This window comes from Ascaphus truei, chromosome 7 (genome assembly GCF_040206685.1).
Source record: "Ascaphus truei isolate aAscTru1 chromosome 7, aAscTru1.hap1, whole genome shotgun sequence".
Taxonomy (NCBI): Eukaryota; Metazoa; Chordata; class Amphibia; order Anura; family Ascaphidae; genus Ascaphus; species Ascaphus truei.
Window position 1 is genome coordinate 111,465,628 of NC_134489.1, and position 27,667 is coordinate 111,493,294.

The 27,667-nt window shown below is 53.6% G+C and overlaps 1 protein-coding gene across 2 annotated transcripts in view; it reads right to left on the bottom strand.

Annotated features, from left to right (window-relative positions):
- The window catches only part of SLC12A8 (solute carrier family 12 member 8), a 114,525-nt gene that overhangs the window by 78,697 nt on the left and 8,161 nt on the right, over positions 1 to 27,667 (bottom strand). For both annotated transcript variants that reach the window (XM_075609903.1, XM_075609902.1), the window contains exons 2-5: positions 24,846 to 25,027; positions 17,928 to 18,074; positions 17,266 to 17,457; positions 8,034 to 8,265 (exon numbers count right to left, since the gene is read on the bottom strand). In XM_075609903.1, the coding sequence (XP_075466018.1) occupies positions 8,034 to 8,265; positions 17,266 to 17,457; positions 17,928 to 18,074; positions 24,846 to 24,905 (631 nt within the window). In that variant the 5' untranslated portion in view covers positions 24,906 to 25,027. The remainder of the gene's footprint in view (positions 1 to 8,033; positions 8,266 to 17,265; positions 17,458 to 17,927; positions 18,075 to 24,845; positions 25,028 to 27,667) is intronic.

Here is a 27,667-nt window from a genome sequence, read left to right on the forward strand (position 1 = left end):
ACCCGCTCTGCACCGCGCTGCAGCACGTACACACAGACTGCAGTACCCGCTCTGCACCGTGCTGCAGCACGTACACACAGACTGCAGAACCCGCTCTGCACCGTGCTGCAGCACGTTCACACAGACTGCAGAACCCGCTCTGCACCGTGCTGCAGCACGTACACACAGACCGCAGAACCCGCTCTGCACCGTGCTGCAACACGTACACACAGACCGCAGAACCCGCTCTGCACCGTGCTGCAGCTCGTACACACAGACTGCAGACCCCGCTCTGCACCGTGCTGCAGATACATTGCAGAAATAAAAGTGTAATTTAACTGCGGTGTATGCAGCAGCTTCTATTGTCGTTTTCAGCCCGTTCCCATAGTGAGTGAGTGTGAGTATGAGAGTGAGTGTGAGTGTGTGTGGGTGTGAGTGAGTGTGTGAGTGTGTGATTGGCTCTGTGAGCGAGCGTGTCTGTGTGTGAGTGGACAGGAAGACAGTAATCAGGATGGAGACAAGCCTAAGGGACCAGATGACAAACACATCCTTCCTGGCCCGTACTAAAAAGGGCACACCCACACCCCTCACCCACACCCCTCACCCACACCCCTCACCCACACCCCTCACCCACACCCCTCTCCCACACCCCTCACCCCTCACCCACACCCCTCACCCACACCCCTCACCCACACCCCTCACCCACACCCCTCACCCACACCCCTCACCCACACCCACACTCCTCAACACCCACACCCCTCACCCACACCCCTCACCCACACCCCTTACACACACTCCTCACCCACACCCCTCACCCTGACCCCTCACCCCTCACCCACACCCACACTCCTCACCCACACTCCTCACCCACACCCCTCACCCACACCCCTCACCCACACCCTCAACCCTCACCCACACTCCTCACCCACATCCTCACCCACACCCCTCAACCACACCCTCGACCCTCACCCACACTCCTCACCCACACCACCATCCCCACCCCTCACCCACACCCTCAACCCTCACCCACACGCCTCACCCACACACCTCACCCACACAACTCACACACACCCTCCCCCTTACCCACACCCTCACCCACACCCCTCATCCACACTCTCCCCCTTACCCACACACCTCACCCGCACCCTCCCCCTTACCCACACCCTCACCCACACCAATCACACACACCCTCCCCCTTACCCACACACCTCACCCACACCCTCACCCACACCCCTCATCCACACTCTCCACCTTACCCACACCCTCACCCACACCCCTCATCCACACTCTCCCCCTTACCCACACACCTCACCCACACCCTCCCCCTTACCCACACCCTCACCCACACCCCTCACACACACCCTCCCCCTTACCCACACACCTCACCCACACCCTCCCCCTTACCCTCACCCACACCCCTCATCCACACTCTCCACCTTACCCACACACCTCACCCACACCCTCCCCCTTACCCACACCCTCACCCACACGCCTCATCCACACTCTCCCCCTTACCCACACACCTCACCCACAGCCTCCCCCTTACCCACACACCTCCCTTACCCACACCATCTCCCTTACCCACACCCCTCACCCACACCATCCCCCTTACCCACACCCTCACCCACACCATCCCCCTTACCCACACCCCTCACCCACACCCCTCACCCACACCCTTCAGCAACACCCTCCCCATTACCCACACCCTCCCCCTTACCCACACCCTCCCCCTTGCCCACACACTCCCCCTTGCCCACACCCCTCCCCCACACCCTCCCCTTTACCCACACCCCTCCCCCTCCCCCTTACCTACACCCCTCCCCCTTACCCACACCCTCCCCCTTACCCACACCCCTCACCCACACCTTCCCATTTACCCACACCCCACACCCACACACCTCACCCACACCCTCCCCCTTACCCACACCCCTCACACTCACCCTCCCCCACACCCCTCACCTACACCCTCCCCCTTACCTACACCCTCACCCACACCAACATCCTCCCCCTTACCCACAACCTCCCCATTACCCACACCCCTCACCCACACCCCACACCCTCCCCCTTACCCCCACACCTCACCCACACACCCCCTTACCCACACCCTCCTCCTCACCCACACCCCTCTATCCAGCCAAATATGCACCACACCCCTCACCCACACCCCTCACCCACACCCTTCACCCTTACCCACACCCTCCTCACCCACACCCCTCTATCCAGCCAAATATGGACCACACCCCTCACCCACACCCCTCACCCTTAACCACACCCCTCACCCACACCCACTCCTCACCCACACCCTCACCCACACTCCTCGCCAACACCCTCCCCCTTACCCACACCCCTCACCCACACCCCTCACCCACACCCTCCCCCTTACCCACACCCCTCACCCACATCCCCTCACCCACACCCCTTACCCACACCCTCCCCCTTACCCACACCCCTCTATCCAGCCAAATATGCACCACACCCCTCAACCACACCCCTCACCCTTAACCACACCCCTCACCCACACCCACACTCCTCACCCACACCCACACTCCTTACCCACACCCTCACTCCTCACCAACACCCTCCCCCTTACCCACAAACCTCACCCACATCCCTCACCCACACCCCCCCCTTACCAACACCCCTCACCCACACCCCTCACCCACACCCCTCCCCCTTACCCACACCCTCCCCCTTACCCACACCCCTCCTCCGCACCCTTCCCCTTACCCCCACCCCTCACCCACACCCTCCCCCTTACCCACACCCTCTCCCTCACTCACACCCCTCACCCACACCCTCTCCCTCACCCACACCCCTCACCCACTCTCCCCCTTACCCACACACCTCACCCAGAAACTCCCCCTTACCTGCACACACCCCTTACCCACACATCTCCCTCACCCACACCCTCCCCCTTACCCACACCCTCACAAACACCATCCCCACACCCCTCACCCACACCCCTACCCCTCACCCACACCCTTCACCAACCCCCACACACCCCTTGCCCACACCCTCCCCCTTGCCCACACCCTCCCCCTTGCCCACACCCCTCACCCACACCCTCCCCTTTACCCACACCCCTCACCCACACCCACACACCTCACCCACACCCTCCCCCTTACCCACACCCTCTCCCTCACCCACACCCTCCCCCTTACCCACACCCCTCACCAACACCCTCCCCCTTACCCACACCACTCACCCACACCCCCCCCCCTTACTCACGCCCTCCTCCTCACACACACCCCTCTATCCAGCCAAATATACACGTATTTCATATATTCATGCGAGACACTTCTGTCCTAATACTTATTGATTGGTGAACGGTTTGCTCCGGTATAATTGGATGCTGCGTATGGGAGGGTGTGATATTATCAGCCAGAGGAGGAAGCCCCCGCGGGGGCGGAGAATTGAGAATGATTGTTCATGAGCACAAAGTCCGCAGCGCAGAATATTACCAAATTTGGCCCATTTGGGGAAGAGAGACCAAAATGCCATTTACTGTAAACCCATGCAGGAGTATGAGAAAGGAAATGGGATTTGGCTCCTTACAGTCTGAGGCTCAGAGGGAACAAATTGCACCGACTTCTACAAACACAACAATGCAGCTTCGCTGCCCCCATGTGGCCATGTGTGTGTATAGCATGCTCAGAGCTAGCTTCTTCTCATGTAATATTCTGAGCGGGCGCTGCCCCCATGTGGCCATGTGTGTGTATAGCACGCTCAGAGCCAGCTTCTTCCCATGTAATATTCTGAGCCGGGCGCTGCCCCCATGTGGCCATGTGTGTGTATAGCATGCTCAGAGCCAGCTTCTTCTCATGTAATATTCTGAGCTGGGCGCTGCCCCCAAGTGGCCATGTGTGTGTATAGCATGCTCAGAGCCAGCTTCTTCTCATGTAATATTCTGAGCGGGTGCTGCCCCCATGTGGCCATGTGTGTGTATAGCATGCTCAGAGCCAGCTTCTTCCCATGTAATATTCTGAGCCGGGCGCTGCCCCCATGTGGCCATGTGTGTGTATAGCATGCTCAGAGCCAGCTTCTTCCCATGTAATATTCTGAGCGGGAGCTGCCCCCATGTGGCCATGTGTGTGTATAGCATGCTCAGAGCCAGCTTCTTCCCACGTAATATTCTGAGCGGGAGCTGCCCCCATGTGGCCATGTGTGTGTATAGCATGCTCAGAGCCAACTTCTTCCCATGTAATATTCTGAGCCGGGCGCTGCCCCCATGTGGCCATGTGTGTGTATAGCATGCTCAGAGCCAGCTTCTTCCCATGTAATATTCTGAGCCGGGCGCTGCCCCCATGTGGCCATGTGTGTGTATAGCATGCTCAGAGCCAGCTTCTTCCCATGTAATATTCTGAGCGGGCGTTGCCCCCATGTGGCCATGTGTGTGTATAGCATGCTCAGAGCCAGCTTCTTCTCAGTAATATTCTGAGCCGGGCGCAGCCCCCAAGTGGCCATGTGTGTGTATAGCATGCTCAGAGCCAACTTCTTCCCATGTAATATTCTGAGCGGGCGCTGCCCCCAAGTGGCCATGTGTGTGTATAGCATGCTCAGAGCCAACTTCTTCCCATGTAATATTCTGAGCGGGCGCAGCCCCCAAGTGGCCATGTGTGTGTATAGCATGCTCAGAGCCAGCTTCTTCTCAGTAATATTCTGAGCCGGGCGCAGCCCCCAAGTGGCCATGTGTGTGTATAGCATGCTCAGAGCCAACTTCTTCCCATGTAATATTCTGAGCGGGCGCTGCCCCCAAGTGGCCATGTGTGTGTATAGCATGCTCAGAGCCAACTTCTTCCCATGTAATATTCTGAGCGGGCGCTGCCCCCAAGTGGCCATGTGTGTATATAGCATGCTCAGAGCCAACTTCTTCCCATGTAATATTCTGAGCGGGCGCTGCCCCCAAGTGGCCATGTGTGTGTATAGCATGCTCAGAGCCAACTTCTTCCCATGTAATATTCTGAGCGGGCGCAGCCCCCATGTGGCCATGTGTGTGTATAGCATGCTCAGAGCCAGCTTCTTCTCATGTAATATTCTGAGCGGGTGCAGCCCCCAAGTGGCCATGTGTGTGTATAGCATGCTCAGAGCCAGCTTCTTCCCACGTAATATTCTGAGCGGGCGCTGCCCCCATGTGGCCATGTGTGTGTATAGCATGCTCAGAGCCAACTTCTTCCCACGTAATATTCTGAGCGGGCGCTGCCCCCATGTGGTCATGTGTGTGTATAGCATGCTCAGAGCCAGCTTCTTCCCACGTAATATTCTGAGCGGGCGCTGCCCCCATGTGGCCATGTGTGTGTATAGCATGCTCAGAGCCAACTTCTTCCCATGTAATATTCTGAGCTGGGCGCTGCCCCCAAGTGGCCATATGTGTGTATAGCATGCTCAGAGCCAGCTTCTTCTCATGTAATATTCTGAGCGGGCGCTGCCCCCATGTGGCCATGTGTGTGTATAGCATGCTCAGAGCCAGCTTCTTCTCATGTAATATTCTGAGCGGGTGTTGCCCCCATGTGGCCATGTGTGTGTATAGCATGCTCAGAGCCAGCTTCTTCCCACGTAATATTCTGAGCGGGCGCTGCCCCCATGTGGCCATGTGTGTGTATAGCATGCTCAGAGCCAGCTTCTTCTCATGTAATATTCTGAGCGGGCGTTGCCCCCATGTGGCCATATGTGTGTGTATAGCATGCTCAGAGCCAGCTTCTTCTCATGTAATATTCTGAGCGGGCGTTGCCCCCATGTGGCCATATGTGTGTGTATAGCATGCTCAGAGCCAGCTTCTTCTCATGTAATATTCTGAGCGGGCGTTGCCCCCATGTGGCCATGTGTGTGTATAGCATGCTCAGAGCCAGCTTCTTCTCATGTAATATTCTGAGCGGGCGTTGCCCCCATGTGGCCATGTGTGTGTATAGCATGCTCAGAGCCAGCTTCTTCCCATGTAATATTCTGAGCCGGGCGCTGCCCCCATGTGGCCATGTGTGTGTATAGCATGCTCAGAGCCAGCTTCTTCCCATGTAATATTCTGAGCCGGGCGCTGCCCCCATGTGGCCATGTGTGTGTATAGCATGCTCAGAGCCAGCTTCTTCTCATGTAATATTCTGAGCGGGCGCTGCCCCCAAGTGGCCATGTGTGTGTATAGCATGCTCAGAGCCAGCTTCTTCCCATGTAATATTCTGAGCGGGTGCTGCCCCCATGTGGCCATGTGTGTGTATAGCATGCTCAGAGCCAGCTTCTTCCCATGTAATATTCTGAGCCGGGCGCTGCCCCCATGTGGCCATGTGTGTGTATAGCATGCTCAGAGCCAGCTTCTTCCCATGTAATATTCTGAGCCGGGCGCTGCCCCCATGTGGCCATGTGTGTGTATAGCATGCTCAGAGCCAGCTTCTTCTCATGTAATATTCTGAGCGGGAGCTGCCCCCAAGTGTCCATGTGTGTGTATAGCATGCTCAGAGCCAGCTTCTTCTCATGTAATATTCTGAGCGGGCGCTGCCCCCAAGTGGCCATGTGTGTGTATAGCATGCTCAGAGCCAGCTTCTTCCCATGTAATATTCTGAGCGGGTGCTGCCCCCAAGTGGCCATGTGTGTGTATAGCATGCTCAAATAGCGATACATTTTAAAGCAGCAAATAATCCTCTTTATTTTCTTACAGGATGGAGACCCCTACATTCGCGCCACCTGGCTTAGTTAGGGGGTATTGCTGCCTTAGCACATGTAGATGTTATTACAGTTGCTATATTATACGGGTGTTATTTTAGTGTACAGATAATCGTGCACTTAAAGTTAAAAAAAATGTATTATTATATGCAGCATCTGATTACCTTGGTTGAATACTAATTACCTAAGCTGACGATTGTTTCGTTCTCCCATGATCGATCAGCAAAGATCCTGCTCTTCAGGGTTTCACTAAATGACTGCCTTTCTGTTTCAATCCGACCACCAGTCAGTGTAACTCAACAGCTACAATATATCCTTATATTACTAAGATAACATTATCTATTGTTACAGTTTGCAGCTCAAATCGCTCGGAACATTGGCAACAAATGATCACAAACAGGAAAGTGTTACAAAGATCTTGCACTGCTGGGGAGGTGGATAAACCTGCTATAGACATCACAGGATGCTCAGTGTATTAAACGTCATTAAATATGGTATCAAGAGTTGAATTTTAAAAAAATTGTAGTAAGTTTTATCTAATAATCCTACAGAGCAGATTTATTTACACTCGTAGGATATTCCTGGGATTTCTCCTTTAAAGCAGCACTTGTCCTAGTCTTTTTTTGGGGGAGCCGGGGGTTACCCCGAATTGTTTTGACAATTACCGGGTGTCAGTCTCCCTACAGGTCAAACGGAAATCCCCACTTGCAGCTTCCTATCGGGGGGGGGGGGGCATTTTAATCTCCTTTAAAAAGCAGGAAGTAATGAGTATCTTCCCCAGTAATTATCTCTGGAAGTGCGGGGTTCCTGGGCCTGAGAATAGTGGGGTTCAGCTCTGGGGGACCCCCGGTACCAATCCGATGAAGAGAGAAATAAATAAAGCGTCGGGGGGGAGGGGGGCAGGGGGGAGGGAGGAGGGGGGCAGGGGGGGAGGGGGGGAGGGGGGAGGGGGGAGGGGGGAGGGGGGGGAGGGGGGAGGGGGGGAGGGGGGGGAGGGGGAGGGTAATCTCTGTCCATAAATCCTCAGTCTTCTATATTCCAGGTTAGGACCGTTTTAGGCATTTTAATAATCAGGTAACAGAAGTTGGTACCAATGTAGTATTTTTTACAAAGGGGGACCCTCATTTAACTTATAGGAACTTTTTAATGAGCATTTTCTATGCTCAAAATTCCCATAACATGGTGGGAAAGTGAGTATATCTACACTTATATATGAAGAATGTAAAAGTTCACCACACAGACCTTTGCCAGGTCTGCTGCACTGCGGCATATCACAAAACACAGTACGAAATCTCCAGGAGAAGGGATGGATTTGAAATCCCATGGAAATCCTGTAATTTAGCTGTAATCCCGGGGATCCCACACATCAGGGCGCGAGTTACACAGACCCGGGGTGTTCAGGTTACCTGGATCCAGGTGTGTGAACGAGCCGATAACAAAGTCCAGCGTGGAAACGGCCAGCAGGAGGAGCAGCAGCAGCTGCAAGCGAATGATCCACTTCACGCCAGCCAGGTTAATTCCCAGAAGCCCCAGGAGCAGCGCCAGCGAGGTGCCTCTCACCACCCAAATATTCTGCAGGTTCAGGAGGTCCGAGATGGATTCTGCTAAACCGGTGATGTACATGGCCCCTGCAACACACTGCGTGTCCCAAAACACGCCCAACGTAGGGTTAATACACTGCGTGTCCCAAAACACGCCCAACGTAGGGTTAATACACTGCGGGTCCCAAAACACGCCCAACGTAGGGTTAATACACTGCGGGTCCCAAAACACGCCCAACGTAGGGTTAATACACTGCGGGTCCCAAAACACGCCCAGCGTAGGGTTAATAGACTGCGGGTCCCAAAACACGCCCAACATAAGGTTAATGCACTGCGGGTCCCAAAACACGCCCAACGTAGGGTTAATGCACTGCGGGTCCCAAAACACACCCAACGTAGGGTTAATACACTGCGGGTCCCAAAACACGCCCAACGTAGGGTTAATACACTGCGGGTTCCAAAACACGCCCAACGTAGGGTTAATGCACTGCGGGTCCCAAAACACAGCCAACGTAGGGTTAATACACGGCGGGTCCCAAAACACGCCCAACGTAGGGTTAATACACTGCGGGTCCCAAAACACACCCAACGTAGGGTTAATACACTGCGGGTCCCAAAACACGCCCAACGTAGGATTAATACACTGCGGGTCCCAAAACACACCCAACGTAGGGTTAATACACTGCGGGTCCCAAAACACGCCCAACGTAGGGTTAATACACTGCGGGTCCCAAAACACGCCCAACGTAGGGTTAGTTAGGGTGAGTAATACACTTAATAACTGTAAGTATATGTAATAGCTGTAAGTGTGAGTAATAACCGTAAGTGTGAGTAATAACAGTAAGTGTGAGTAATAACCGTAAGTGTGAGTAATAACTAAGTGTGAGTAATAACTGTATGTAAGTGTAAGTAATAACTGTATGTAAGTGTGAGTAATACCTGTAAGTGGGAGTAATAACCGTATGTAAGTGTAAGTAATAACCGTATGTAAGTGTGAGTAATAACCGTATGTAAGTGTAAGTAATAACTGTATGTAAGTGTGAGTAATACCTGTAAGTGTGAGTAATAACTGTAAGTGTGAGTAATAACTGTAAGTGTGAGTAATAACCATAAGTGTGAGTAATAACCGTATGTAAGTGTGAGTAATAACCGTAAGAGAGTAATAACCATAAGTGTGAGTAATAACCGTATGTAAGTGTGAGTAATAACCGTATGTAAGTGTGAGTAATAACCGTATGTAAGTGTGAGTAATAACCGTATGTAAGTGTGAGTAATAACCGTATGTAAGTGTGAGTAATAACTGTAAGTGTGAGTAATAACCGTATGTAAGTGTGAGTAATAACTGTAAGTGTGAGTAATAAACGTATGTAAGTGTGAATAATAACTGTAAGTGTGAGTAATAACCGTATGTAAGTGTGAGTAATACCTGTATGTAAGTGTGAGTAATAACTGTAAGTGTGAGTAATAACCGTATGTAAGTGTGAGTAATACCTGTATGTAAGTGTGAGTAATAACTGTAAGTGTGAGTAATAACTGTAAGTGTGAGTAATAACCGTATGTAAGTGTGAATAATAACTGTAAGTGTGAGTAATAACCGTATGTAAGTGTGAGTAATACCTGTATGTAAGTGTGAGTAATAACTGTAAGTGTGAGTAATAACCGTATGTAAGTGTGAGTAATACCTGTATGTAAGTGTGAGTAATAACCGTATGTAAGTGTGAGTAATACCCGTATGTAAGTGTGAGTAATACCCGTATGTAAGTGTGAGTAATACCCGTATGTAAGTGTGAGTAATACCTGTATGTAAGTGTGAGTAATAACCGTATGTAAGTGTGAGTAATACCTGTATGTAAGTGTGAGTAATACCTGTATGTAAGTGTGAGTAATACCTGTATGTAAGTGTGAGTAATACCTGTATGTAAGTGTGAGTAATAACCGTATCTAAGTGTGAGTAATACCTGTATGTAAGTGTGAGTAATACCCGTATGTAAGTGTGAGTAATACCCGTATGTAAGTGTGAGTAATACCCGTATGTAAGTGTGAGTAATAACCGTATGTTATAATGGGGGATCAATCACAGCTTTATTACTAAATACATCTCTCTATAAAAAAAACCATTTACCCCCAAAAGTAATATTCTGCCCAGGGCCGGGTACCCCACGAGGGAAGCGAGAGCAGACGGGTTATACTGTCCCCGCCACGGCCAGAATTTGTGTCCCATGCGGGATTACATGTGTGCCGTGGCACAGAGCCCGGGGTTAAAGGTGTGCCGTGGCACATAGCCCGGGGTTACATGTGTGCCGTGGCACAGAGCCCGGGGTTACATGTGTGCCGTGGCACAGAGCCCGGGGTTACAGGTGCTCCGTGGCACAGAGCCCGGGGTTACAGGTGCTCCGTGGCACTGAGCCCGGGGTTACAGGTGCGCCGTGGCATAGAGCCCGGGGTTACAGGTGTGCCGTGGCACAGAGCCCAGGGATCACAGGTGCGCCGTGGCACCAAGCCTGGGATTACAGGTGCACAGTGGGATTGAGTCTGGGATTATAGGTGCGCCGTGGCACTGAGCATGGGATTAGTAGTGCGCCGTGGCACAGAGTCCGGGATTACAGGTGGGTCATGGCACCGAGCCCGGGATTACAGGTGGGACGTGGCACCGAGCCCGGGATTACAGGTGGGTCGTGGCACCGAGCCCGGGATTACAGGTGGGTCGTGGCACAGAGCCCGGGATTACACGTGGGTCGTGGCACCGAGCCCGGGATTACAGGTGGGTCGTGGCACAGAGTCTGGGATTACAGGTGGGTCGTGGCACCGAGCCCGGGATTACAGGTGGGTCGTGGCACAGAGCCCGGGATTACAGGTGGGTCGTGGCACAGAGTCTGGGATTACAGGTGGGTCGTGGCACAGAGTCTGGGATTACAGGTGGGTCGTGGCACAGGGTCCGGGATTACAGGTGGGTCGTGGCACAGGGTCCGGGAGTACAGGTGGGACGTGGCACAGAGTCCGGGATTACAGGTGCGTGAATAATAAAAACAAAGATTAGTGGCAGTTTCCCCCCCGCCGGCCACACGGGAACCGCGATCCTACACTAAATCTCGCCGGGACGGAATAAAGAGATTTCCCCCCGCCGGCTCCTTATTCTCCAGCTTTGGGTCTGATTAACGCGCAGATACGCGTAGATACGCAGATACACGCAGATACGCAGATACACGCAGATATACGCAGATATACGCAGATACGCGCAGATACGCAGATATACGCAGATACACGCAGATACGCGCAGATACGCAGATATACGCAGATATACGCAGATACACGCAGATACGCAGATATACGCAGATATTCGCAGATATTCGCAGATACACGCAGAGACGCAGATATACGCAGATACGCGCAGATACGCGCAGATACACGCAAATATACGCAGATACACTCAGATACACGCAGATACACGCAGATACACGCAGATACACGCAGATACACGCAGAGACGCAGATATACGCAGATACACGCAGATACACGCAGATACGCAGATATACGCAGATACGCGCAGATACACGCAGAGACGCAGATATATGCAGATACACGCAGATACACGCAGATACACGCAGATACACGCAGAGACGCAGATATACGCAGATACGCGCAGATACGCGCAGATACACGCAAATATACGAAGACACACGCAGATACACGCAGAGACGCAGATATACGCAGATATACGCGCAGATACGCGCAGATACACGCAAATATACGCAGATACACGCAGATACACGCAGAGACGCAGATATACGCAGATACGCGCAGATACACGCAGATACGCAGATATATGCAGATACGCGCAGATACACGCAGAGACGCAGATATATGCAGATACGCGCAGATACACGCAGAGACGCAGATATACGCAGATACGCGCAGATACGCGCAGATACACGCAAATATACGAAGATACACGCAGATACACGCAGAGACGCAGATATACGCAGATACGCGCAGATACGCGCAGATACACGCAAATATACGCAGATACACGCAGATACACGCAGATACACGCAGATATACGCAGATACGCGCAGATACACGCAAATATACGCAGATACACGCAGATACACGCAGAGACGCAGATATACGCAGATACGCGCAGATACACGCAGATACACGCAGATACACGCAGAGACGCAGATACACGCAGATACGCGCAGATACGCGCAGATACACGCAGATACACGCAGATACACGCAGAGACGCAGATATACGCAGATACGCGCAGATACACGCAGATACACGCAGATACACGCAGAGACGCAGATACACGCAGATACGCGCAGATACGCGCAGATACGCGCAGATACACGCAGATACACGCAGATACACGCAGAGACGCAGATATACGCAGATACGCGCAGATACGCGCAGATACGCGCAGATACACGCAGATACACGCAGATACGCGCAGATACACGCAGATACACGCAGAGACGCAGATACACGCAGATACGCGCAGATACGCGCAGATACGCGCAGATACACGCAGATACACGCAGATACACGCAGAGACGCAGATATACGCAGATACGCGCAGATACGCGCAGATACGCGCAGATACGCGCAGATACACGCAGATACACGCAGATACGCGCAGATACACGCAGATACACGCAGATATACGCAGATACATGCAGATACACGCAGATACGCGCAGATACACGCAGATACACGCAGATATACGCAGATACATGCAGATACACGCAGATATACGCAGATACACGCAGATATACGCAGATACACGCAGATACACGCAGATATACGCAGATACACTCAGATACACGCAAATATACGCAGATACACGCAAATATACGCAGATACACGCAGATACGCAGATACGCGCAGATATACGCAGAGACGCAGATATACGCAGATACACGCAGATACACGCAGATATACGCAGATACACGCAGATATACGCAGATACACGCAGATACACGCAGATATACGCAGATACACTCAGATACACGCAAATATACGCAGATACACGCAAATATACGCAGATACACGCAGATACGCAGATACGCGCAGATACACGCAGATATACGCAGATACGCGCAGATACACGCAAATATACGCAGATACGCGCAGATATACGCAGATACGCGCAGATACGCGCAGATACGCGCAGATATACGCAAATATACGCAGATACATGCAGATACGCGCAGATATATGCAAATATACGCAGATACGCGCAGATACACGCAGATATACGCAGATACGCGCAGATACACGCAGATACACGCAGATACGCAGATATATGCAGATACGCGCAGATACACGCAGAGACGCAGATATATGCAGATACACGCAGATACACGCAGATACACGCAGATACACGCAGAGACGCAGATATACGCAGATACGCGCAGATACGCGCAGATACACGCAAATATACGAAGATACACGCAGATACACGCAGAGACGCAGATATACGCAGATACGCGCAGATACGCGCAGATACACGCAAATATACGCAGATACACGCAGATACACGCAGATACACGCAGATATACGCAGATACGCGCAGATACACGCAAATATACGCAGATACACGCAGATACACGCAGAGACGCAGATATACGCAGATACGCGCAGATACACGCAGATACACGCAGATACACGCAGAGACGCAGATACACGCAGATACGCGCAGATACGCGCAGATACGCGCAGATACACGCAGATACACGCAGATACACGCAGAGACGCAGATATACGCAGATACGCGCAGATACGCGCAGATACGCGCAGATACGCGCAGATACACGCAGATACACGCAGATACGCGCAGATACACGCAGATACACGCAGATATACGCAGATACATGCAGATACACGCAGATACGCGCAGATACACGCAGATACACGCAGATATACGCAGATACATGCAGATACACGCAGATACACGCAGATATACGCAGATACACGCAGATATACGCAGATACACGCAGATACACGCAGATATACGCAGATACACTCAGATACACGCAAATATACGCAGATACACGCAAATATACGCAGATACACGCAGATACGCAGATACGCGCAGATACACGCAGATATACGCAGATACGCGCAGATACACGCAAATATACGCAGATACGCGCAGATATACGCAGATACGCGCAGATACGCGCAGATATACGCAAATATACGCAGATACATGCAGATACGCGCAGATATATGCAAATATACGCAGATACGCGCAGATACACGCAGATATACGCAGATACGCGCAGATACGTGCAGATATACGCAAATATACGCAGATACACGCAGATATGCGCAGATACGCGCAGATATACGCAGATACGCGCAGATATACGCAGAGACGCAGATATGCGCAGATATACGCAGATATACGCAGAGACGCAGATATACGCAGATACACGCAAATATACGCAGATATACGCAAATATACGCAGATATTCGCAGATATACGCAGATACACGCAGATATACGCAGATATTCGCAGATATACGCAGATACGCGCAGATACATACGCAGATACACGCAGATACACGCAGATATACGCAGATACATACGCAGATACACGCAGATACACGCAGATACACGCAGATATACGCAGATACATACGCAGATACGCGCAGATACGCGCAGATACACGCAGATACACGCAGATATACGCAGATACATACGCAGATACACGCAGATACACGCAGATACACGCAGATACACGCAAATATACGCAAATATACGCAAATATACGCAGATATACGCAGATATACGCAGATACGCGCAGATACGCGCAAATATACGCAGATACGCTGATATACGCAGATACGCGCAGATACACGCAGATACGCAGATATACGCAGATACACGCAGATACACGCAGATACACGTAGATACACGCAGATACACGCAGATATACGCAGATACACGCAGATACACGCAGATACACGCAAATACGCGCAGATACGCGCAGATATACGCAGATACACTCAGATACACGCAGATACACGCAGATATACGCAGATACGCGCAGATACGCGCAGATACGCGCAAATATACGCAGATACGCTGATATACGTAGATACGCGCAGATACACGCAGATAGACGCAGATACACGCAGATACACGTAGATACACGCAGATTTACGCAGATACACGCAGATATACGCAGATATACGCAGATACACGCATATATACGCAGATACACGCAGATATACGCAGATACGCGCAGATACGCGTAGATACACGCAGATACACGCATATATACGCAGATACACGCATATATACGCAGATACACGTAGATATACGCAGATATACGCAGATATACGCAGATATACACAGATACGCAGATACACGCAGATATACGCAGATATACGCAGATATACAGATACGCAGATATACGCAGATATACGCACAGTGCTAATTTTAGGGGATATACTGGTTTTTAGAGATACATTTAGTAATAAAGAACTTCTCGGCGTATTTACAGGTTTCACTTTGGGATTTCCCAGTAAAACCACGATTCCACCTTTTGTATCTTTCCTCCCTCGGGGACGGACAGTATCTGGTGTAAAGCTGCGAGTACACGCCGAGTACCCGCCGAGCACCCGCCGAGCACCCGCCGAGTACATGCCGAGTACACGCAGAGTACACGCCAAGTACACACCGAGTACACCCCGAGTACACCCCGAGTACACCCCGAGTACACCCCGAGTACACGCCGAGTACATGCCGAGTACACCCCGAGTACACGCCAAGTACACCCCGAGTACATGCCGAGTACACCCCGAGTACATGCCGAGTACACCCCGAGTACACCCCGAGTACACGCCGAGTACATGCCGAGTACACCCCGAGTACACCCCGAGTACACCCCGAGTACACGCCGAGTACACCCCGAGTACACCCCGAGTACACGCCGAGTACACGCCGAGTACACGCCGAGTACACCCCGAGTACACCCCGAGTACACGCCGAGTACACGCTGAGTACACCCCGAGTACACACCGAGTACACCCCGAGTACACCCCGAGTACACCCCGAGTACACGCCGAGTACACGCCGAGTACACCCCGAGTACACCCCGAGTACACCCCGAGTACACCCCGAGTACACCCCGAGTACACGCCCGAGTACACGCCGAGTACACGCCGAGTACACGCCGAGTACACCCCGAGTACACCCCGAGTACACCCCGAGTACACCCCGAGTACACGCCGAGTACACCCCGAGTACACACCGAGTACACCCCGAGTACACCCCGAGTACACCCCGAGTACACGCCAAGTACACCCCGAGTACACCCCGAGTACACGCCGAGTACACGCCGAGTACACGCCGAGTACACCCCGAGTACACCCCAAGTACACGCCGAGTACACGCAGAGTACACCCCGAGTACACCCCGAGTACATGCCGAGTACACCCCGAGTACACGCCGAGTACACCCCGAGTACACGCAGAGTACACCCCGAGTACATGCCGAGTACACCCCGAGTACACGCCGAGTACACCCCGAGTACATGCCGAGTACACCCCGAGTACACGCCGAGTACACCCCGAGTACACCCCGAGTACACGCCGAGTACACACCGAGTACATGCCGAGTACACCCCGAGTACATGCCGAGTACACCCCCGAGTACACGCAGAGTACACCCCGAGTACATGCCGAGTACACCCCGAGTACACGCCGAGTACACCCCGAGTACATGCCGAGTACACCCCGAGTACACCCCGAGTACACGCCGAGTACACCCCGAGTACACACCGAGTACACCCCGAGTACACGCCGAGTACACCCCGAGTACACCCCGAGTACACGCCGAGTACACGCCCACCGACAAACGAGAAGCAAATATTGCTGTAAAAAAAAATCCTATTTTGAAACCCGTCGGGGGACGCGGCCGAGGAACGTGCGATTCGGGTGAAACGTTCAAGTAACCGCGTGTCCCCCACTCCCTGGAACCCCGGCCGTGCCGGAGGGGCACGGCAACGCCTTGTTTTGTCACTATTTGCAGGCACATTCAGCACTGAAGGGGTTAAAGGGCAGCATGGCCGCCGAGCGTCACTTACCTGCCCGAAGACGTACAGCAGCCCCACGGTGCCACCGACTTTGCTGCCCAGGACGGTGGAAATCATGGAGTATATCCCGCCGCTGCCGATGCTGCAGCGCTCGCACACCCCGATCCCCGACACCACGGTAACGAGGGCCACCAGGATTACAAAGGACACCAAGAACATGCCCAGCAGGACACCCGTGTTCCCCTACGGAGCAGAACACAGGGACACGTAAAGGTGCCACGTGAGCTCAGCCACGTCAGGCGCTCCGCCCAGACACCTCACAGAATAAGCCGCCGGAGCTACGTGCAAGCCCAGAACTTTCTAAGGTCACCCAGGCTGTGTTCTGAAACAAAACAGAGATCCCGGCAGCGGCCATTTTTATGTCCCCACATGAAAATGTGTTTGTCAGTATTTCTCCGGGCGGGGAACTGCAGGGGATCAGAATAAACAAGTCACCTCCATTTGTAAAGAGATGATACTTTGGTGCAGGCAAAGGAACGGCATTTAACAGGCGTAAGAACGGGCCGTGTGTCCCAGCAGTGAAGGGGTTAAAGACGCGGCGATTACAGGTTAACATATTTTCCTTCCATTATTTCGCCATTTCCCCAGAATAAGGCGCATTTACTGCGGGTCACACATAAGATGTCGGCCCCCCGGGGCACAGACCCACTCACCACAAGCCAGCCAGTCCTCAGGAATAAAACCACTCCAAAGATGTTGATCATACAGGAGGTGAAGACTCCGTCCCAGGTGCCAAACAGGACAGGCTCCCACACAAAGAGCTGTATCTTCCACCAGGGGCGCGGACGTGACTCTGATACCTGTGAGGAGGAACAGAGGGGGACAGCCTCACATGGCCTGGGACACAGAGGGGGACAGGCTCACATGGCCTGGGACACAGAGGGGGGGGACAGCCTCACATGGGCTGGGACACAGAGGGGGACAGCCTCACATGGGCTGAGACACAGAGATGGGGACAGACGCATATGGCCTGGGACACAGAGGGGGACAGCCTCACATGGGCTGAGACACAGAGAGGGGGACAGACTCACATGTCCTGGGACACAGAGGGGGGGCAGCCTCACATGGGCTGGGACACAGAGAGGGGGACAGCCTCACATGGGCTGAGACACAGAGAGGGCGACAGCCTCACATGTCCTGGGAAACAGAGGGGGACAGCCTCACATGGGCTGGGACACAGAGAGGGGGACAGACTCATATGGCCTGGGACACAGAGGGGGACAGCCTCCCATGTCCTGGGACACAGAGAGGGGGACAGACTCACATGGCCTGGGACACAGAGAGGGACATGGCCTGAGACACGGAGAGAGGGACAGACTCACATGGGCTGGGACACAGAGGGGGACAGCCTCACATGGCCTGGGACACAGAGGGGGACAGCCTCACATGTCTTGGGACACAGAGAGGGGGACAGACTCACATGGGCTGGGACACAGAGACGGGGACAGACTCACATGGCCAGGGACACAGAGGGGACAGCCTCACATAGCCTGGGACACAGAGGGGGGGACAGACTCACATGACCTGGGACACAGAGGGGGACAGCCTCACATGGCCTGAGACACAGAGGGGGACAGCCTCACATGGCCTGGGACACAGAGGGGGACAGCCTCACATGGCCTGGGACACAGAGGGGGACAGACTCACATGGCCTGGGACACAGAGGGGGACAGACTCACATGGCCTGGACACAGAGGGGGACAGACTCACATGGCCTGGGACACAGACATAGTGTGTGTTGTATATGCAAGTTTTTTATGTGTGCCACATACACCTGTCTGTGTATACACCTGTTACCTATATATCTATATACTGTATACACACCTGTGCCCTACATATCTTTATATATACATGTGCTCTATATATATATATATATACAGCAGCCCCTGATGAAGCCGAAGTGGAGAAACGCGTAGGGCAAGCGCTTTCAGGAGCAGTTGGAGACACGCTGAGAGATTGATTCCTCACAACTGAGCTAAGGCAGTGTATCACCGAACTTTAGAGACAAAATCTCGCGAGAGCCGGGCCACGTGATGCGGACGTAACCGCCCGAGCGATCAGTGCTGGTAACCGCGTTCTCCAAATACCGAGTGTGAGAGACTCGCTTTACTCTCAACTGCTTGTATTCAATTCACAGCATGTGAGTTTAATACCTATTTTGTGTTTTTTATTAAAAAGGTTTTTACACTCTCCCTGTTCTTCCTTTTTATTCCCTACCTATTCCTTCTGAGAGACCCATCCACCTGCCAGGTATTATCCGGTAACAGATACATCGTGATTGCTGTTCGAACATCGTGAAACTAACGATCCTGAGGAGACAAAGACCACAGAGAGAGAGAGACCAACGCTGGAAGCAGAGTTCCTGAATCCCAGAGTGGATTACAGGCCGCTGTTTGCTGTACTAAGTGTAAGTACATACAGTACCTTACCACCTAACACCTGCATTGCTCAGAGATACGGCCCTATGATGTTTTTCTCTCTTCTTCTCTCCCTGCGTATTTGCGCCTAGGTCGTTCTTTCCTATACAAATTACAAGCGGCAAGTGTGGAGCCGTGGACCTAAGTGGCAGCATTTTGTAGGGTTAGTTGATTTTATGGGTGAATACCTCTCGGTTTCACTGATTTGGCCAGGTGTGGTTTTGATTATTACTGCATTAACAATTTGTTGAGATTTGCGCTGATTGTATCTTGTGTGTATATATATATATATATATATAAAATCCCTGCACTCCTATATAGATGTAAATGGTTACCTGGTGCACGTCCCGTAAAATCAAATCGAGGTATACATTACCAGAAGTGGCAAGGAGGCGACAGCACTTAGAGGGTTAAAGTCAAAACTTATGTATTAAACATAGCACAAACCTCTGAGTGCTGTCGCCTCCTCGTCGCTTCAGCACAGCCCAGAAAAGAGAATGAGGCACAGGAATAAATATGTATTCCTGTAGCGGAGGGAATCCCTGGATTATGGGGGGTACCCCAGCTTGTGCCAAGATGACCCACAACCAGTATAGGGTACGTGGGTGCCCAACCGTATATAATGTTGGGGTGGGGGGGACTCAGAGTCCAAACTGAGTCACAGGGAAAGTGTGTGGGGAATGCGGCAGAAATAAAGGGACAACATTTTCTGTCCCCAGAGACTCAGAGTGTATTAAATATACTTTAATATAATGTAATGGGCTTTTCACATTCAGAACCGAAGTCCAAACAGGCTGCCCGAGCTAACCCATAGGCGCCGGTAAGTCTGCTGGACATCGGAGTCCAAAGCAGCCAGAGGAAGCCCAGAGGTGGGAACAGCATTTGGTCAGCGGGGAAAGGCGGAGTACCAGGTCCGGAGATCTATGGCCGTCCTCCGGGATGCCCCTTGTCCTGCCAGACATAGGGGCGCCTGCCCAGCGGGTGGCATTGAGATGGGGCAGGGAGAGAGGTGGCAGGGAGAGAGGTGGGGGCAGGGAGAGAGGCGGGGCAGAGAGAGAGGCGGGGCAGAGAGAGGCGGCAGGGAGAGAGGGGGCAGGGAGAGAGGGGGCAGGGAGAGAGGTGGCAGGGAGAGAGGTGGGGGCAGGGAGAGAGGCGGGGCAGAGAGAGAGGCGGGGCAGAGAGAGGCCGCAGGGAGAGGGGCGGCAGGGAGAGGGGCGGCAGAGAGAGAGGCGGCAGGAGGAGCGGCGGCAGGGGGAGAGGCTGCAGGGAGAGGGGCGGCAGGGAGAGAGGCGGCAGGGGGAGAGGCGGCAGGGGGAGAGGCGGCAGGGGGAGAGGTGGCAGGGAGAGAGGTGGCAGGGAGAGAGGTGGGGGCAGGGAGAGAGGCGGGGCAGAGAGAGAGGCGGGGCAGAGAGAGGCGGCAGGGAGAGAGGGGGCAGGGAGAGAGGGGGCAGGGAGAGAGGTGGCAGGGAGAGAGGTGGGGGCAGGGAGAGAGGCGGGGCAGAGAGAGAGGCGGGGCAGAGAGAGGCCGCAGGGAGAGGGGCGGCAGGGAGAGGGGCGGCAGAGAGAGAGGCGGCAGGGGGAGCGGCGGCAGGGGGAGAGGCTGCAGGGAGAGGGGCGGCAGGGAGAGAGGCGGCAGGGGGAGAGGCGGCAGGGGGAGAGGCGGCAGGGGGAGAGGCGGCAGGGAGAGGGGCGGCAGAGAGAGAGGCGGCAGGGAGAGAGGCGGCAGGGGGAGAGGCGGCAGGGGGAGCGGCGGCAGGGGGAGAGGCGGCAGGGAGAGGGGCTGCAGGGAGAGGGGCTGCAGGGAGAGGGGCGGCAGGGGGAGAGGCGGCAGGGGGAGAGGCGGCAGGGAGAGTGGCGGCAGGGGGAGAGGCGGCAGGGAGAGGGGCGGCCGGGAGAGGGGCGGCCGGGAGAGGGGCGGCAGGGAGAGGGGCGGCAGGGAGAGAGGGGGCAGGGAGAGAGGGGGCAGGGAGAGAGGGGGCAGGGAGAGGGGCGGCAGGGAGAGGGGCAACAGGGAGAGGGGCGGCAGGGAGAGGGGCGGCAGGGAGAGGGGGGGCAGGGAGAGGGGTGGCAGGGAGAGAGGTGGCAGGGAGAGAGGGGGCAGGGAGAGAGGGGGCAGGGAGAGAGGTGGCAGGGAGAGAGGGGGCAGGGAGAGAGGGGGCAGGGAGAGAGGTGGCAGGGAGAGAGGTGGCAGGGAGAGAGGTGGCAGGGAGAGAGGTGGCAGGGAGTGAGGGGGCAGGGAGAGAGGGGGCAGGGAGAGAGGGGGCAGGGAGAGAGGTGGCAGGGAGAGAGGTGGCAGGGAGAGGGGTGGCAGGGAGGGAGGTGGCAGGGAGAGGGGTGGCAGGGAGAGGGGTGGCAGGGGGAGAGGTGGCAGGGAGTGAGGGGGCAGGGAGAGGGGCGGCAGAGAGAGAGGCGGCAGGGGGAGCGGCGGCAGGGGGAGGGGCTGCAGGGAGAGGGGCGGCAGGGAGAGAGGCGGCAGGGGGAGAGGCGGTAGGGGGAGAGATGGCAGGGAGAGGGGCGGCAGAGAGAGAGGCGGCAGGGAGAGAGGCGGCAGGGAGAGGGGAGGCAGGGAGAGAGGCGGCAGGGGGAGAGGCGGCAGGGGGAGCGGCGGCAGGGGGAGAGGCGGCAGGGGGAGCGGCGGCAGGGGGAGAGGCGGCAGGGAGAGAGGCGGCAGGGAGAGGGGCTGCAGGGAGAGGGGCTGCAGGGAGAGGGGCGGCAGGGGGAGAGGCGGCAGGGGGAGAGGCGGCAGGGGGAGAGACGGCAGGGAGAGGGGCGGCAGGGAGAGGGGCGGCAGGGAGAGGGGCGGCAGGGAGAGGGGCGGCAGGGAGAGGGGGGGCAGGGAGAGGGGGGCAGGGAGAGAGGGGGCAGGGAGAGAGGGGGCAGGGAGAGAGGGGGCAGGGAGAGAGGGGGCAGGGAGAGAGGGGGCAGGGAGAGAGGGGGCAGGGAGAGGGGCGGCAGGGAGAGGGGCGGCAGGGAGAGGGGCGGCAGGGGGAGGGGCGGCAGGGAGAGGGGCGGCAGGGAGAGAGGGGGCAGGGAGAGGGGTGGCAGGGAGAGAGGGGGCAGGGAGAGAGGGGGCAGGGAGAGAGGGGGCAGGGAGAGAGGGGGCAGGGAGAGAGGTGGCAGGGAGAGAGGTGGCAGGGAGAGAGGGGGCAGGGAGAGAGGGGGCAGGGAGAGAGGTGGCAGGGAGAGAGGTGGCAGGGAGAGAGGTGGCAGGGAGAGGGGTGGCAGGGAGAGGGGTGGCAGGGGGAGAGGTGGCAGGGAGAGGGGTGGCAGGGGGAGAGGTGGCAGGGGGAGAGGTGGCAGGGAGAGAGGTGGCAGGGAGAGAGGTGGCAGGGGGAGAGGTGGCAGGGAGAGAGGTGGCAGGGGGAGAGGTGGCAGGGAGAGAGGTGGCAGGGGGAGAGGTGGCAGGGAGAGAGGTGGCAGGGAGAGAGGTGGCAGGGAGAGAGGGGGCAGGGGGAGAGGTGGCAGGGAGAGAGGTGGCAGGGGGAGAGGTGGCAGGGAGAGAGGTGGCAGGGGGAGAGGTGGCAGGGAGAGAGGTGGCAGGGGGAGAGGTGGCAGGGAGGGAGGTGGCAGGGGGGGAGGTGGCAGGGAGAGAGGTGGCAGGGGGAGAGGTGGCAGGGAGAGAGGTGGCAGGGGGAGAGGTGGCAGGGAGAGAGGTGGCAGGGGGGAGGTGGCAGGGAGAGAGGTGGCAGGGAGAGAGGTGGCAGGGAGAGAGGGGGCAGGGAGAGAGGGGGCAGGGAGAGAGGTGGCAGGGAGAGAGGTGGCAGGGAGAGAGGGGGCAGGGAGAGAGGGGGCAGGGAGAGAGGTGGCAGGGAGAGGGGTGGCAGGGGAGGGGTGGCAGGGGGAGAGGTGGCAGGGAGAGGGGTGGCAGGGAGAGAGGTGGCAGGGGGAGAGGTGGCAGGGAGAGAGGTGGCAGGGGGAGAGGTGGCAGGGAGAGAGGTGGCAGGGGGAGAGGTGGCAGGGAGAGAGGTGGCAGGGGGAGAGGTGGCAGGGAGAGAGGTGGCAGGGAGAGAGGGGGCAGGGGGAGAGGGGGCAGGGAGAGAGGTGGCAGGGGGAGAGGTGGCAGGGAGAGAGGTGGCAGGGGGAGAGGTGGCAGGGAGAGAGGTGGCAGGGGGAGAGGTGGCAGGGGGAGAGGTGGCAGGGAGAGAGGTGGCAGGGGGGGAGGTGGCAGGGAGAGAGGTGGCAGGGGGAGAGGTGGCAGGGAGAGAGGTGGCAGGGGGAGAGGTGGCAGGGAGAGAGGTGGCAGGGGGGAGGTGGCAGGGAGAGAGGTGGCAGGCTTGTGCATGTCTCTTGGCTATTTCGGATTTTCCGCTGACCCGGCTTTTCTAGCCGGCTTGGCTCTGATTGGCTGCTTGGGAAAGTTCCCACACGGTGATTGGCTGTTTAGTTTTGTGAATGAAACTGAAAATACTATAAGAATCGATGAACCAATCAGATTCTCTCTCTCCGGTAGTAAGAGTGCGCGCTTTTCAAAGATGCTTCTGTGTGAATAGCAGAGCAACCGGCTTCCATTTTGAGCCTGAAAAGCCGCCCGCCAGTCTAAGCCCCGCCCGCCAGTCTAAGCCCCGCCCGCCAGTCTAAGCCCCGCCCGCCAGTCTAAGCCCCGCCCGCCAGTCTAAGCCCCGCCCGCCAGTCTAAGTCCCGCCTGCCAGTCTAAGTCCCGCCCGCCAGTCTAAGCCCCGCCCGCCAGTCTAAGTCCCGCCCGCCAGTCTAAGCCCCGCCCGCCAGTCTAAGTCCCGCACGCCAGTCTAAGTCCCGCACGCCAGTCTAAGCCCCGCCCGCCAGTCTAAGCCCCGCCTGCCAGTCTAAGTCCCGCCCGCCAGTCTAAGCCCCGCCCACCAGTCTAAGCCCCGCCCGCCAGAGACTAAGCCCCGCCCACCAGTCTAAGCCCCGCCCGCCAGAGACCAAGCCCCGCCCGCCAGGAAATTCCGGGCTGAGTCCCGATCACGTTCCCTGCACCTAGGAGAGTCTCGTTTCCAACGCCTGCCCCACAGTAAGTGTGTCCTTTTGTCTGTATTTTGTGTATCGTTGTGTGTAAGCGAATTTATGCCAAATAAATGATCATTTATTTCTCTACCTTGTTTTGCTCAATGAATGATCGCGGTAAAAAGGTGTAAATAACCCGTGACAGCCCTGTATATATATATATATATATACCTGTGCATCCTCGTGGAACAGGTCCCTGATGTGTTCCCGCTCTCTGATGCTGCCGTTCATGTCTGTGACCGTGCATGCAGCCACCACGGGAACTCGTCTGTTACTCTGAGACGCCTCCGCTGCGTGGAGTCACGTGACCACGCCGGACTATCCACGGGAACCGCTGCTGCATCGTGTCACTGCTACAATGTAACACACAGCCAACGTGTCACTAACGTGTCACTAACGTGTCACAGGTTTATATGCAATGACTTTTATACGTCTCCCATTATAATTATTCCACTATTGCACGGCCAGCCCGCTCCGCACTTTGCGTTTCTATACATTGCACATTAAAGGCACAGTCCCGGGAAGATGAAAGCGCTCAGCCATGTAACATCTCTATGACATGTAACCCTTTCCCTGCCACAACTAGTATAAATCATTCCAAAAAGGACAGCAGCGTGTTTGTATAATATGTGCTGCAGTAAATTGAGTCAGCGCCTCGGGGAGGAGAGAACGCTGCAGGAATCGCGGTTCTTCGGATCATTCTCTACTTCGGCCATCTTTAAAGAACCCCCCAAATTATTATTTTACATCCGCATTGCACCAAACTGACGGTGTGAGAGGGCCAGGAAAGCCGTGTGCAGAACTCACACGTAGTGTAGGGTTTACATATCAGCCTCCAACAGACACACAACACATGACGGTTATTTCCTGAACGGACGACATCAAAAGACAGGACAGGTCCAAACGGCGTCAGAGAAGGGACTGATGCGGTTACACACACAGTGTTATATATCTATATCCGGCGTTATATATCTATATCCGGCGTTATATATCTATATCCGGCGTTATATATCTATATCCGGCGTTATATATCTATATCCGGCGTTATAAATCTATATCCGGTGTTAAATATCTATATCCGGCGTTATATATCTATATCCGGCGTTATATATCTATATCCGGCGTTATACATCTATATCCGGTGTTATATATCTATATCCGGCGTTATATATCTATATCCGGCGTTATATATCTATATCCGGCGTTATATATCTATATCCGGTGTTAAATATCTATATCCGGCGTTATATATCTATATCCGGCGTTATATATCTATATCGGTGTTATATAACAATATCCAGTATTATATATCTATATCCGGCGTTATATATCTATATCCGGCGTTATATATCTATATCCGGCGTTATATATCTATATCCGGCGTTATATATCTATATCCGGCGTTATATATCTATATCCGGCGTTATATATCTATATCCGGCGTTATATATCTATATCCGGCGTTATATATCTATATCTGGTGTTATATATCTATATCCGGTGTTATATATCTATATCCGGCGTTATATATCTATATCCGGCGTTATATATCTATATCTGGTGTTATATATCTATATCCGGTGTTATATATCTATATCCGGCGTTATATATCTATATCGGTGTTGTATACAGTATCTATATCCGGTGTTATATATCTATATCCGGCGTTATATATCTATATCGGTGTTGTATACAGTATCTATATCCGGTGTTATATATCTATATCCGGCGTTATATATCTATATCGGTGTTGTATATCTATATCCGGTGTTATATATCTATATCCGGCGTTATATATCTATATCCGGTGTTATATATCTATATCCGGTGTTATATACAGTATCTATATCCGGTGTTATATATCTCTATCCGGTGTTATATACAGTATCTATATCCGGTGTTATATATCTATATCCGGCGTTATATATCTATATCCGGCGTTATATATATATATATCCGGCGTTATATATCTATATCCGGCGTTATATATCTATATCCGGCGTTACATACAGTATCTATATCCGGCGTCATATACAGTATCTATATCCGGTGTTATATATCTATATCCGGCGTTATATATCTATATCCGGCGTCATATACAGTATCTATATCCGGTGTTATATATCTATATCCGGCGTTATATATCTATATCCGGCGTCATATACAGTATCTATATCCGGTGTTATATACAGTATCTATATCCGGTGTTATATATCTATATCCGGTGTTATATATCTATATCCGGCGTTATATATCTATATCCGGCGTTATATATCTATATCCGGCGTTATATATCTATATCCGGCGTTATATATCTATATCCGGCGTTATATATATATATATCCGGCGTTATATATCTATATCCGGCGTTATATATCTATATCCGGCGTTATATATCTATATCCGGCGTTATATATATATATATCCGGCGTTATATATCTATATCCGGTGTTATATATCTATATCCGGCGTTATATATCTATATCCGGCGTTATATATATATATATCCGGCGTTATATATCTATATCCGGCGTTATATATCTATATCCGGCGTTACATACAGTATCTATATCCGGCGTCATATACAGTATCTATATCCGGTGTTATATATCTATATCCGGCGTTATATATCTATATCCGGCGTCATATACAGTATCTATATCCGGTGTTATATATCTATATCCGGCGTTATATATCTATATCCGGCGTCATATACAGTATCTATATCCGGTGTTATATACAGTATCTATATCCGGTGTTATATATCTATATCCGGTGTTATATATCTATATCCGGCGTTATATATCTATATCCGGCGTTATATATCTATATCCGGCGTTATATATCTATATCTGGCGTTACATACAGTATCTATATCCGGCGTTATATATCTATATCCGGCGTTATATATCTATATCCGGCGTTATACATCTATATCCGGCGTTATATATCTATATCCGGCGTTATATATATATATATCCGGCGTTATATAT